The sequence below is a fragment of the Stegodyphus dumicola genome, chromosome 3 (assembly GCF_044657685.1).
Source record: "Stegodyphus dumicola isolate Sdum_Otavi_A_Nest chromosome 3, ASM4465768v1".
Lineage (NCBI taxonomy): Eukaryota > Metazoa > Arthropoda > Arachnida > Araneae > Eresidae > Stegodyphus > Stegodyphus dumicola.
Genome location: NC_140770.1, coordinates 121,900,823 through 121,914,502, shown reverse-complemented (window position 1 = coordinate 121,914,502; position 13,680 = coordinate 121,900,823). Strand labels below are relative to the sequence as shown.

At 35.4% G+C, this 13,680-nt stretch overlaps 2 protein-coding genes across 3 annotated transcripts in view; one reads left to right on the top strand and one right to left on the bottom strand.

The window, feature by feature from the left end:
* Positions 1-13,680, top strand: part of LOC118205829 (estradiol 17-beta-dehydrogenase 2-like) — a 128,731-nt gene that overhangs the window by 58,217 nt on the left and 56,834 nt on the right. The gene's annotated exons all lie outside the window — the stretch shown is intronic.
* LOC118203752 (substance-K receptor-like) overlaps positions 1-13,680 on the bottom strand; it is a 40,213-nt gene that overhangs the window by 4,837 nt on the left and 21,696 nt on the right. For both annotated transcript variants that reach the window (XM_035376039.2, XM_035376040.2), the window contains exons 5-6: positions 9,474-9,575; positions 6,153-6,386 (exon numbers count right to left, since the gene is read on the bottom strand). In XM_035376039.2, the coding sequence (XP_035231930.1) occupies positions 6,153-6,386; positions 9,474-9,575 (336 nt within the window). The remainder of the gene's footprint in view (positions 1-6,152; positions 6,387-9,473; positions 9,576-13,680) is intronic.

The following is a 13,680-nucleotide window of genomic DNA, read 5'->3' as shown; positions in this document are numbered from 1 at the left end:
TAGATCTGGTAGTTTTAGATTGCTCTTTAACGGGATGTAAGCTTTCTTCCGGGAGTGATGTTGATGAGGAAGTTGTTGGATCTTGCATTAGAAATGCTAGTTTGAGACGATCGATTCCAATCACTGATTGTTTGCCATTGCAGATGATGGTGAAATGTTTCGGTGTTCGTTTGACAACTTTGAATGGACCATCATATGAAGGTGTTAAAGTTGGCTTAATTGCATCGTTGCGCACGAATACGTGCGAAGATGTCTCAAGCTCAGGATGTACAAAATAGCTTGGCTGGTTAGGCGAAGATGCTGGGGTTGGCGAGATATTGCTCATGGTCTCACGTAAACGTTGAAGGAATGTTGAAGGGTCGATAACTGAAGTAGATTCTGGGTGAAAGAATTCACCTGGCAGACGGAGGGTTGCACCATATAACATTTCAGCACAAGTGCTACCAATGTCTTCTTTGAATGCTGTGCGAAGACCAAGCAAGACTAGAGGTAAGGCTTCTGTCCAGTGTGTGCTACTGTGGCACTTCAGACCTTGTTTGAGAGATCGGTGAAAGCGTTCCACCATCCCATTTCCAGATGGATGGTATGGTGTTGTGCGAATAATGCGAATGCCAAGAAGAGAGGTGAGGGATGCGAACAAGTGACATTGAAATTGTCGGCCTTGGTCAGTAGTGATGGTGGTAGGCATGCCAAATCTTGAAAGCCACTGGGAGATGAATGCTCGAGCTACAGTTTCAGCGGATATATTTTCAATAGGAATGGCTTCAGGCCATCTTGTGTACCGATCAATACAAGTAAGGAGGTAAGTGTAACCATTTGAAGGAGGCAATGGGCCAACCAAGTCTAAGTGCACATGATCAAAGAGTCTTGCTGGAAGGTTAAATTGTTGAATGGGACTGTGAGTGTGACGGGATACTTTACACAGTTGACATCTAATACATGAACGAGTCCATTTTGTGATGTCTTGATTCATTGCTGGCCAGACAAATCTGTCTGCGATCAGCTTTTTGGTGGCACGGATTCCAGGATGTGCCAAATTGTGCAAGGCATTAAACACTTCACGTCTAAAATTGACAGGAATATAGGGACGTATTCTATTGTTCTCTATGTCACAGTAAATTTTAAGCGTTGGATCAATGTGCAGCGGTTGTAACTGAAGGGAGGTTTGTGGATTTGAGATTAGGTTCTTGAGTTCCTCATCATGGAATTCAGCTTTTGCAATTTCAGAGAAATCTGGGGTAGTGAGGTTGATATTGTTTACCCGAGACAAGGCATCAGCGACACAATTATCAGTACCAGAGACATAACTGATATCTGTACTAAACTGGGCGATGAAATCCAGATGTCGAAGCTGACGAGGAGAACATGAGTCAGAGTTTTTTCTAAAAGCGAAGGTTAATGGTCGATGATCGGTGAAAATGATCAATGTGTCCTTCCAAGTTGTGCCGGAAGTATTTAACAGCACAGTACACAGCAAGTAGCTCCCTGTCATATGTGCTGCATTTCCTTTCTGCAGTAGTAAGTTTTCTGGAGAAGAATGCCATTGGGGAAAGTCCTTTAGTGGTATGGGCTTGAAGCACTGCTCCTATGGCCGTGTCAGATGCATCTACCATTATAGAGAGCTGATCACTAGGTGAGTGATAAGAAAGTGTGGCTGCATTTGCCAAATCGTGTTTGCATTGCACGAATGCTGCAGATGCAGATTCAGTCCAAGGGACAGCTCGTTGATCGTTTTTTTTTTTTTTTTTTTTTTGCTATTTTTCAGAAACTCATGTAGGCAGGCTTGTGTTTTTGCGGCATTTGGCAGAAAGCGTCGGTAGAAATTTAACATTGCTAGGAAACGCTTCAGTTCAGAGATGGTTTTGGGCTGAGATAGGTCGTTAATTGCTTTGACTCTTACCGGTAAAGGTTTGACTCCATTCTGGGTGATAAGACATCCAAGAAAGGAAACTGAGGATTGACCAAGTACATATTTGGATGGATTTAGTTTTAATCCATGATCTTTAAGGCGAGTGAAAATCTGACGCAGATGTTGAAAATGTTCCTCCGCATCTGTAGATGCAACCAGGATATCATCAAAATATGCGATGCAGAAATCGAAGTTGTTGGATCAGTACTTGGTGTATGACAGTACTTGGTGTATGAAACGCTGAAATGTTTGGCCAGCATTGCGAAGGCCAAATGGCATATATAAGTACTCAAAGAGACCAAATGGTGTAGTCACTGCGGTCTTGGGCACATCTTCAGCATGCACTGGGATCTGATGATATGCTCTGGCAAGATCGAGGGTAGAAAATATGTTTGTTCCATGAAAAAGATGGGTACAGTCTTGGATATGTGGGACTGGATATCTGTCAGGGACTGTGACGGCATTAAGTCGACGATAATCTCCACAAGGCCGCCATTCACCATTAGACTTTTTAACCATGTGAAGTGGACTGGCCCATGGACGTTTAGATGGGCGAATAGTTCCCTGTGCTAGCATGAATTCAAATTCTTTGCGAGCAGCTTTTAGCATCTCTGGAGAAAGACGACGAGGCTTGGAAAATACAGGTGGGCCATGTGTTTCAATGTGATGATACACTTCTGGCTGATGAGTATGCTGCCCTGATTTGGATGGGTTTAAAATGTCAGGGAATTCTGCTAATAACCGATGAAACCGTGTGCTGCCCGATACAACACTTATGTTGGTAGGTACGTTCGATATGTGAGAAGCTTGGCCCTGTGATGTCAGCTGAGTTGTAGCATCAATTAAGCAATTATTCTTGACATCCACTAGAAGGTGGAAATGTGTCAAGAAGTCGACACCAATAATTGCTTGAGTTACATCCGCAATAATAAAAGGCCAGTTGAAAGTCCGGCGCAAGTTTAAATCAAGTGTCAATAGTTTGGTGCCGTAGGTTGCAATTTGGGTACCATTGGCTGCATACAGTACAAGTTTATTAAGTTGGTGAGCATTTGTTTTAGTTCTCGGGAGCACTGATATGTCAGCTCCAGTATCTACTAGAAAACATAACTGAGTTGAACGATCAGCCAGTACTATTCTGTCGATGTGGCGGACATTCTGTTGGCCAGCAGAAGACCGCCCATTTAGTTTCCCGCTTGTTCAAAAGTGCATGGAGGGGCACACTTGCGAGCTTGAGCGCCAAAATTCATATGATCAAAACATATGCCACTTGTGGGTTCTTTGTACTGCGTTCGACTATTAAGACGAGATGGACTCCTGCTTCGGGCACGAAATTTATTACGTGGGCCCTGATTTGATCGATTGTATCTCCGTGAAGCATGAAGACTTGTAGAGAGTTCAGATACTTTTTTGGTTAATTCAGCCACTTGTTGTTCGAGGGATGAACTGGAAGGTGCAGCATTAGCAGCACTGTCATAAGCTGGAGTAACAAGTTCATTAATTTTGTTAGCCATTGCTGCTAAACGGGTTAGATCTTCATTGGAAGCAGCGAGAATTATTTGTATGTTATTAGGGAGACGCGAAAGCCATAGTGACTTCAACAAGTCGTCACTAAAATGGCTTCCTGCCAGATCACGCATTCGTGACAGCAAGTATGAAGGTCGCTGATCTCCAAGTTCAAGTCCTTGTAGTAAAGTACGTATTTTTGAAGATTCACTTTCTGAATAGATTTCAATGAGCCGCTGTTTCAGTTTGGAGTATTTATCACAATCAGGTGTTTTGAGAATTAAGTCGTGCACTGAATTCAGAATATCAGACTCAATTGCTGCAACTACATGGTTGAATTTTGTAGAATCTTCACTAATGCGAGCGATAGAAAATTGTGCTTCGATCTGAGCGAAACACAATGAAGGATTATTTTTCCAGAAGGGCAGTGGATTCACCGCAACGCGTGTGATTTGTGGCTCTGGTGGAATATCGTCGGGCATACTGATAGATAATTTTCACTTTAATTAATAAACACTTAACAGCACAAATATTGTAGCAAGAGGATACACTATTGATATTTTGCCATGATAACAATAAATATTTTAACCATGCAGAAAAAATTTACGTAACGATACACACACAAATAATACAGGGTCAGCAATTACACACACAAATAATATTTTACCGAAATGCATTTGAAAAGAAACCCTTATTTGAGAAAAAAAAATGATGCGTTCATTTTGTATTGCGCACACACAAAATCACCACTTCACACTGCTAAGGCACTTTCGAAGGAAAAAGGAAATCACTCCTGTAGCACGTGGGAAAGAAATTCACTACTCTCGAACACTGAGGGAAGAATTTTGCCGTAGCACGTTGCAGAAAAATTACTGATGTAGCACATTTAGCGAAAATCACTATTGTATTACATTTGTCACAAAAGTTGAATGATCGAAGAATTATTGCACGACTGGCGAAGTCAGCGGAACGGAACAGATCACATTGATGATTTGCTGAAGCTCCTTGCGATGATATGCACGACTTTGAAAAAAAAAACACAAGCAATATATATCAATACTTCTAGAAATAATTGAAGGGGTACGTTGTAGCATACGTTTAATGTCCATATTCGTTGTTATTTTTAGTCAGTTGTTCAGAATGCCTTGGATGCACGTGGCTTAGGGTCGTTGAAAATCCATTCTCAGTAGCGTGCTCAGTCAAAAGGTCACCACTTTTGGTGGTCGTGTGCTTAATGCATGATATAATTAAAGAAAATAAGAGTACACAATCTTCTATAACAAAAGAATATATTAAGTACTAAATTACAATTTAAATTACATTGCAGAGATCAACGCAGAGCTCGGAACATAGTTCATGCTACCGTCGTGTACAGTTGTCTGACGAGAAGTCTGAGTGAGTAATGACGTCGCTTTGCTGCTCCGGTTAAGAACTGGATTTTACACGTGGCGCCATCTCATGAATAGAAGTTGAAGTATCTGTCGGAACGCCACAAACTTATAGCACTTAATAGAATTTTAAACTGACATAGTTGACTAACAAAGGTCATTAATAAATTATTTTTTATAAAGTTTTACTGGTACTTTTTCATGAAAAGTATAATCTAAACCAGAGTAGAAAAGGAAGATAAGTAACTGCATGATCTTATCTATGAAAAAACTGCTAAGTTAATTATGAGATTATTTTCTTCACTTTTGTTAATCTGATACAGTTACAGCAAAAATTATTTCTTGTTTTGTTTAAATTTCTTGTTCTACTTTTTAAAAATTTATTAGTTAATAAAAAAAGAAAGTAAAAATTATCCTTCTTTTCATCCTGCGTATCAAATCATTATGCGAATATCCATTTACAATTATTAAAGCCTGAAAAACGCATGTCTGCGATGTTATCGGATGTTTTTAAACTGCGAAGTTTTTGAACCGCTGTTTTTTTCGACAACGATATTTTGTACGACGTTTTAGAACTGCGATTTTTCTCTTTGCTTTATTTTCTCCAACGATGTTTTCTCCTTGCTTTATTTTCTCCTTCGATGTTTTGTACCTCGACGTTTTCGCCTTGCGATGTTTTCTCCGCGACGTTTTCGTCCACGATGTTTTGTTTTTGCCGCGAAGTTTTCGCCTGTGACCTATTGGTGATACCTACCAGTCAAACACCTAAACTGCACTGCCTGTAGACTGTTTATTTACTCATTTTGCATAAAGTATATGGTAAGAATACGTTTCATTGAAATATTAAGCATAATGTGCATTATGCAAAGTATTAAGCCTTTTAGAAGTAGTAGTATACAAACTCTGTGTAACTCAAAATGCTCAAATCTTAATTTAAAATTATAATCAAATTCAGAAAACAATATTATTTATCTTAGCAGAATCGGATTAATGAGCTCTCGAAGATCGCGTCCAAAAATGCTCCTGAAACAATTCTTGGATTCTAAGACGAGAAATTTGTACGCGTAGAATAAAAACATCCTGTTCTTAAAAGGAGGGCCTCCAAAAGTTCAGTTGAAGTAAGTCCTTCATAAATTCTCCACATAATTCTTAATTCTTGATTTATAATTTACAGAGGATGTATAACATGGAAGAGCAAATAATTACATACGTAATTACATTTTTAAAATAGTAGAAAAAAGGAAAATCTAATAATAAAAAAAAAGCCTGGGTGATCACATGATTTAGCTGATCAAAACTTATAGATGATTTTCGATTTTACGTTGTCATAAAAATGTAAAGGTAGAACTTACATAATCTTGATTATTATTGTGGTTGTGATTGACGACTCGCCGTTGTCTCTTAGGAGAATGGACATAGAAGGGCGCAGGACGGACTTGATTCTTCCGAAATAAGCAGCGAAATGTGATGCGAAAAGCCTTCCGAAAACTCTCGTTACATGCTCCGTAGATGATAGGATTGATGGCGCTTTGTGTATATGTCAAAACATGTGCCGGAAAATATATCTTTCGATACCAAGGTGGGAGCTGAAAAGAAAGCTCTTTCAGATTTCATATTATATAGCTTACGATATTACATATTAATATGGAAATTACTCCGATATGCTGAAATGATTTTACTGCGATAGAAATACAATGATTCGCAAACACTAGAGAGGAACAGGACGTAAGGAATACTTTAACATAATCATTATCATCACTAATCGTTTATAAGATGCTCCTTGACTATACCGAAGCAATATAAGAGGTGTAATAAATTCTAATCCGACTCCTAAAAGATTCTCGATTTCGACTAGATTGGATTTTTTTATATTGTAACAAAGCACACCAGGAGTATCTGCCTAATGAGAAGGATAGCTATGTGGAGGACACTTTAATAAAAAAAAGCCTGCATTTATGTTAAATTAACGAAAAGCCGCAAATCCTTCATGCAAGCAACTTGTTCGCAGGCTTTGAGCCCGAATACAATGTACAATGTTGTACAATAATGCGGAATTATTGCTACTGTATTTGACAACTGTGAAGACGTTCTTATTAGAAGAATCACTCTTATTTTTGACTAAACTGAAATGATAAATATTAATACGTCGTGGTTCCGAAATCAAATAAAAACATTGTTTCTTACATCACAGCAAAAGAACCTCTAGTTTTACTAAAATATGAAAATTAAAAAAAAAAAAAATGTGTTTTAAAACTAGAACTGACCTAAACGCTCCTTAAAAATTATGTTGCTTCATTGAAATTCACAGAAGATTTGGCAATTTAATACCGCATTTATTCGAAAATAAAACTGAATTTTACTGCTATAATTTTATTCTAAGATTTGATTGGATATTAAAAGTGGGTATATTTTGATAAGTTTCAGAATGATACATTAATTACACTGAATTACAGCATTATATAAAATAATCATCCTGAGGAATATAACTAAATTTTATAGTTATACAATAAACATCCTGCGCACACTGTTTAAATACTAAATAAACCGCATAGGTAACTACCATAATATAAATGTATAAACGGCTGACTATAGCAGCTACACCTAATTGAGCGATTTCAGTTTAGGCCTGCATCCATTATACTGATATATCTGAAAAGAAATCGATAACAATGCAGCACTAACATTCGCTTACATTTTCTTTTTCTAAGTGTACTATTGTTCTTAGGAAATTCTGAAGAAAGGATAGTAAACTAAGACTCGCTTACGCTGAATTACTACAGGAAAAAATAACCATTAACCTACATGTTCATTTCTTAACCAATTAACTGTGATTGACGAGTATACTCGTCATGGAGAATCGGCACGATTTTGTTTATTGACGAGTATACTCGCCATGCGTATAATGAAAAGATAAGAGGAAGGTTTATTTAGTAAGTACTGTACATAATGACAACGTAATAGAAACAGAGAAAAGAAAAATAATAACAAAGAAACCGGAGCTAGTGATTGATTATAATAAAAACGTGGGTGGAGTGGAATGAGCGATGGAATTATCATAGCGTACACCACAGCAAGAAAATGACTGAAAAATACTACAAAAAGATATTTCTCCATTTCTTAGACATTATGAGTCTGAATGCATTCATATGATATAAAAAAAATAATGAAATCGCGTATCAACTTTTTTATCGCGTATCAACTTTTTGCTCAAATTTATTGGAGACACTTTTGCGACGTATCCAATTGGAAAGAAATAAATCGATACAAACTCGGTCATTTGCACCTAATATAAGCCAATTAAGCGGGAATCATGTTTCGGATTATATACCCGGAACATCGAAAGAAAAACAACCCTACGCGAAGGTGTTCGCATCGCTACAAACGTAAGATCAGGAAGGAATCGCGTTACTGGTGTTCGATTTGCGAAGTCCCATTGTGTATCCTGTTTCGCTGCATTCGATTTGCAAAGTACCCTGTTTCGCTGAACAGCAAGAACTTAAATTCTTACTTTTATATGTATAATATTTAATTTAATTTATTACGTTTTTATTTTAATATGTATGTAATATATGCTTATGTTAACCAAATAAGTAAATATTAGTAATAAAATTTTCAATTTTATAAAATAAACCCATCTTTTTCATTCAATATCTTACCAGCGCAACTTATTTTGTGATTGACGAATATACTCGTGGTTAAAATTTATCTTAAAATTTATCTTAAAATGTAAGGCGAATTTTATATTTTTAAGAGAGAGCTTTTTCAGATTTACTCAGTTAAGTTTTCAACACTTTTTCTTGTCCCATCTAGACTTTTCCTTGATAAACCTAGCATATCAGTTATTTTTTGTAAGTTATAGAGTCTAGTCTTCTTAGTCAGCATAAAATTAGGCCAGAACTCTAAAAGACAAGTAGCGAATTATTGCTATGTTTTGCAAGTACCACAGAGACAGAGAAAGGGTGTAAAAGACATTTTTATTAATTCAAATAAAGTTTAACAGTCGGCACCAACTCCTGCTTACAGAAGCCAAGAGTTTTAGCTCAAATCAAAGATAATTGATTAAGAAAACAAACTGAAGCTAAGTCTAGCCTAGCCGTTTCACAGCTTAACTGTTAGCGCGCAAGTTGTCCCGGACCAAAGTCGGCATGAACTAATGGCAAAAAATAACTCAACGCTGCAGAATAATAATCAGGAGAAGATCAAATTTAGCATCGTGGTCTTTAAGCAGACAAAAACGCTCTGATTTTACCCTCTAAAACCTTCCTGTAAGTACTCCGTACTTTCTATCTCATTTGAATACCGCACGAGCTAGAAATTTATATTCCAGCAGGGAAATGGAAATTAAGGAGATTAGATAGAGAATTAATATAAAATAACTAGTTAAGGAACTTTACGCAGTTTTAAGTAAGACACCAAGTATGAACTGAGCTGAAAATACAATATTTATTTCAGATTTATCAGAAAATTACCTGATTTGATTTAAAAAAAAGTAAAGGCTAATTATTTGCATTTAAAAAATATATTGAACTTCTAGCTTTCTTAATCAATGAAATTCATATATATATATATATATATATATATATATATAAATGGAAAACTACGCGTATGTATATGTTAATAAGAGGGGAAAAGCACTCTCAGACGATATTTAACCGCAGAAATTAAGCACTAACCTCTTGTTGAGGAGGTTTAAAATATCTGTACAGGACCACCACTTGAAAGAGAACCCAGAATACGAGATAATTGAGAACATACATGAAAAGAACTTTAATGACCTGTAAAAAAGGGGAAAATGCAATGAATTAGTATTTAAACAGACTTGATAGGTGACATATAATGGTGCAATGCAGAGAAATAATGGATAGACACAGAGAATATGGTAATATTGTTAGATTAGAATATCGATTCCTGAGATGGTAAGGGTACTATGATTTAAATTTTATTTACAAACAAACAAATACAATACACACCCTAATAATTATTATAAACAATGACTAGCCACAAATAAACAAGCTTTGTTTTCTGCATATTCGTATATGCTAATTTTAGATTTCTATTCAAACATTTTACTCGTAGTTTTAGAGTGATGTCAGTTCAAAATGTGTACATATTTTCTAAGAATTTGCGGGCATAAGATTAAATATTACGCATGTGCGTATACTAAAATTAAGTAATAAAAATACATCTATCGCTATTTTTAAAGCTTTTCAGGTTTTATTAAATTTCTACTATTAGTTCACACTCTCCCTGTCTCTTGTTCAAATTTCCAATCGTTAATAAAATACTTTTTATTCACCCACTCAATTTCTAACACATTTTTTAAATTTATAGTGGATGACACTTGATGTTAATATAGTTTTTTTCTATATTAAAATATTTTTTTTATTTTTTTTATTTTAACCTTTTTTTTTATTTTTTAAATTTCTGTTTGTTGACCTAAGTAGGAATTGACTTTAATTTTTTTATTTAATTAATTATTAATTAATTAATTTTCAATCGTTAATAAAATACTTTTTATTCATCCACTCAAGTTCAAATACATTTTTTTAAACTTGTAGTCGATTACAATGTTAATACAGTTTTTTTCACATATTGAATGTCTTTTAAATTTTTAATTAAATGCAATGAAATAAATATTAAAAATTTTAATTTAAAAAAAAATTGTATTTAAAAAACTTTTTGGACTTTTAAAATTTTTCTTTGTTCATCTAAGTAGGAATTGACTTTAAATTTTTTTCACATATTAAAAATCTTTTTAATTTTTAATTAAATGCAATGAAATAAATATTAAAAATTTTAATTAAAAAAATTGTATTTTAAAAGTTTTTTGTACTTTTAAAATTTTTCTTTGTTGACCTAAGTAGGAATTGACTTTAAATTCTTTTTATATTACTTGTTTTCTGCTTTTATACTTGCATTCTCTTTCCAACTAACTGTAACTAGAAACCAAATTAAAGCTCTTAAAAACAAATTCCATTAATTCATGGTATCAGTGTAAACGAAATATGAACATTTGAAAAATCATACTGCAAAAGACAAATATGAATGATAAAAATAGAGTTGCATTTGTAATTGGTTTAAAAAAAATTGCTTTTTTCGTTGGGTATAAACATGTCGACGAAATATTGCTTCTTTTTTTAGAACGACATAGCAGAGACATGCAAATTAATTACATCTTTAAAAGTTAACAGAAATAAGCATCATTAATTAAAAATGTAAATTTTTATTGAGAATTACGATATGGGTTCCACAAAAGTAAAACAATTCTCTCCCAGGGATTATACTAAGATTTACGAAAAATTTATTAAGGCAGTGTTACAAATGAGCTGTGATCATTTTGTTGTTAAGTTATACTAAAATTATAGAAGATGTTTTATGGGGCCACTCGTTAAAAATTTGATCACTAGTTCAGTCCAGCTAAATAAGTTGCATAGCAGGCAGGTACGTCTAGAATGTTTGCAGAAACTTTCGAAGAAGCTGGAGATGAGGCAATGTTTCTCAGAAAATTGTAAGAAACAGCAATGTTTCATAATCTTAATGTGTGATGTGTGTCACGAAAGTTTTGAATTTATTTAATCGTACTTTTTAAATTTCTTTCTACTTCCAACGTCTTAACGGAACGAATCAGAAGTTTGTTCACTGATAAATTTACATCTTATTATAATAACGCAACTATGACGTGCGTATTGATTTCACAATAAAATCTCGCGAAACCCTATCGAAAGTACCAAAATTAATACATGAGTGCTAATGAAAAAATAACGATAAACGAAAACTAGTTCTGGTAGTGACTCACGATAATTTTATGATAACTCATGATAATTTGTCACTGGTAGTGACGAATTATCGTCCACCACCTTTTAGTTAAGGCGCCATTTGTAGAGTAAAAAGGTTTTTTTTTTTTTTTTTTTTTCCTTATGCTGGAGACGTGAAAAATGAACAATGCCCTCGCCGGGATTCGAACCCTGGACTTCCAAAAAATGCGTCGAGCGTTCTTCCAGTTGCATTACGAATGCATTCGGAAAGGAAGGAGAAAATACCTTATAGAACAACCTTAAACGCTGCACTGTATCAGCTTACCAGACGCATCCTCCTGTTCTTAGTTGCGGGGCAGGAATATAAAAAGACTTCAGTTCTTCAACTAAGAAAAAATTGCAAAATAAAAAATGAAAGAATAGCTTCCAACTCCTGCACCTCACTGGCCCATCCATATGAAAGACATCCAGCTAGCAGAAATAACATCACGTTATGCGCAAGGCAGAACAGGTACCGAAAATTCTTTCCGAAGATATACACAGATGGCTGCGGCATAAACAACGGAAAAGGATGCACGATAAAAATCTGTCTCAATAGAATCATGACGCAAAGGTTTTCAAATTACTGCTCGATATAGAGAATAGCGTATTCCAATCTTAAATGTTCATGATCGTATAGGCAGTCAACGAAAGCATACGTCAGCATTTCCCAAGGACATACATCTATACCGATTGTCGTTCATCAATGCATGCAATCGTGAACACAAGTAAAAATTCACAACTAGCACAAGAAATTCTCAACGAGTGCTCCCACGCCCAGTGCCAACCTTTCTTTCTAACTTGGATTAAAGCCCACGTTGGCCACAAGGGAAAAGATGAGGCTGACTTATTATCCAAAAAAGCAGCCCAAGGAATAAGTGCCATGAAAACGAGGATTTCCTTACTAGCTTTACACCTGAAATTAAAACTGTGAAATACAACAAAAAAGTCATGGCAACAATGGTGGACGCTCCCAATATAAGGAGAAGAGTTTACAACCTTTTCTCCAAAATTAACTTCTCTCTGATTCATGTTACCAGATAAATCATTTATCATGGGGCATGGGCCCTTTCCCACGTACTTCTATGCAAGGAATCAGAAGAGGATTTATTTCCATTCCTAAGATATTCATTCAAAAATAACCACTTAATAAAATTGCAAATCTCATTGACTTTCTAGCTGCCAGAAATCAAAAGCTATGCAACGCAAATTAACCCCCCCCCAAAAAATGGCTTCAGTAACATCGAAACAAAGCAATTAAACACAGATGCAATATTTGCACGTGTAACTCCACAGGAAAGCAACAAACTTCGCTAACAACATGAAGCAGGACACAGAGCACTCGGAAGCAATGCATATGTATCTCTAAGCAACGAATGACCAGGTGTGATGAAAATGCAATCATTTCATACGAGATAAATGCCATGCCCCACCAGCAATCAAGCAGGTTAACATATTACTTAAGCAACAGTGTAATGTATTTCTCTCATAACCATTGCGCGTATACAATATTTAATGTATAATCAAGGCAGCGGTGTAAATGCTCCACTTGCCCAGATCCAAACATAAATTGAAACCACTGATGACACCGCCAGAGGAGGCAGAGGCTTGAGATGTCGGTTGCAACAAATAACAATAGCACTTCAACGCGTAGCAGTAGCACCTCACCGTGGGTCCCAGGAAGGCGTTGTTAATCTGAATACATAGTGTAAGTGATTTTTACCTACTTACTCAAGGTAAATAATATATGGCCTAACTTAACAGAAAGAGAATTAATTATTTCCAGTTAAGGAAAAATAGAATGCAAGCAAACTTAGCAGTAAACGGAGCAGTAAGACTGGCTGCGTGTTTTATGCCCTGTTTTTAGTACAGATATAGTTTCAGGAAATTGTTTAGTTTAAAACATGAATGGGTAAAATACGAATTTTAATAATATTGGCGTTATCCCATTACTCTCTGCTAGTTACAAAAATTTATATTCTTTAAATTCCAAATTTCGGAGCAAAGATAATAATAAGCAAAACCATTTTGAAGGATATCTGTCACTATATTTGCAATGATTATCTAAATCAGATATTATTTTGAT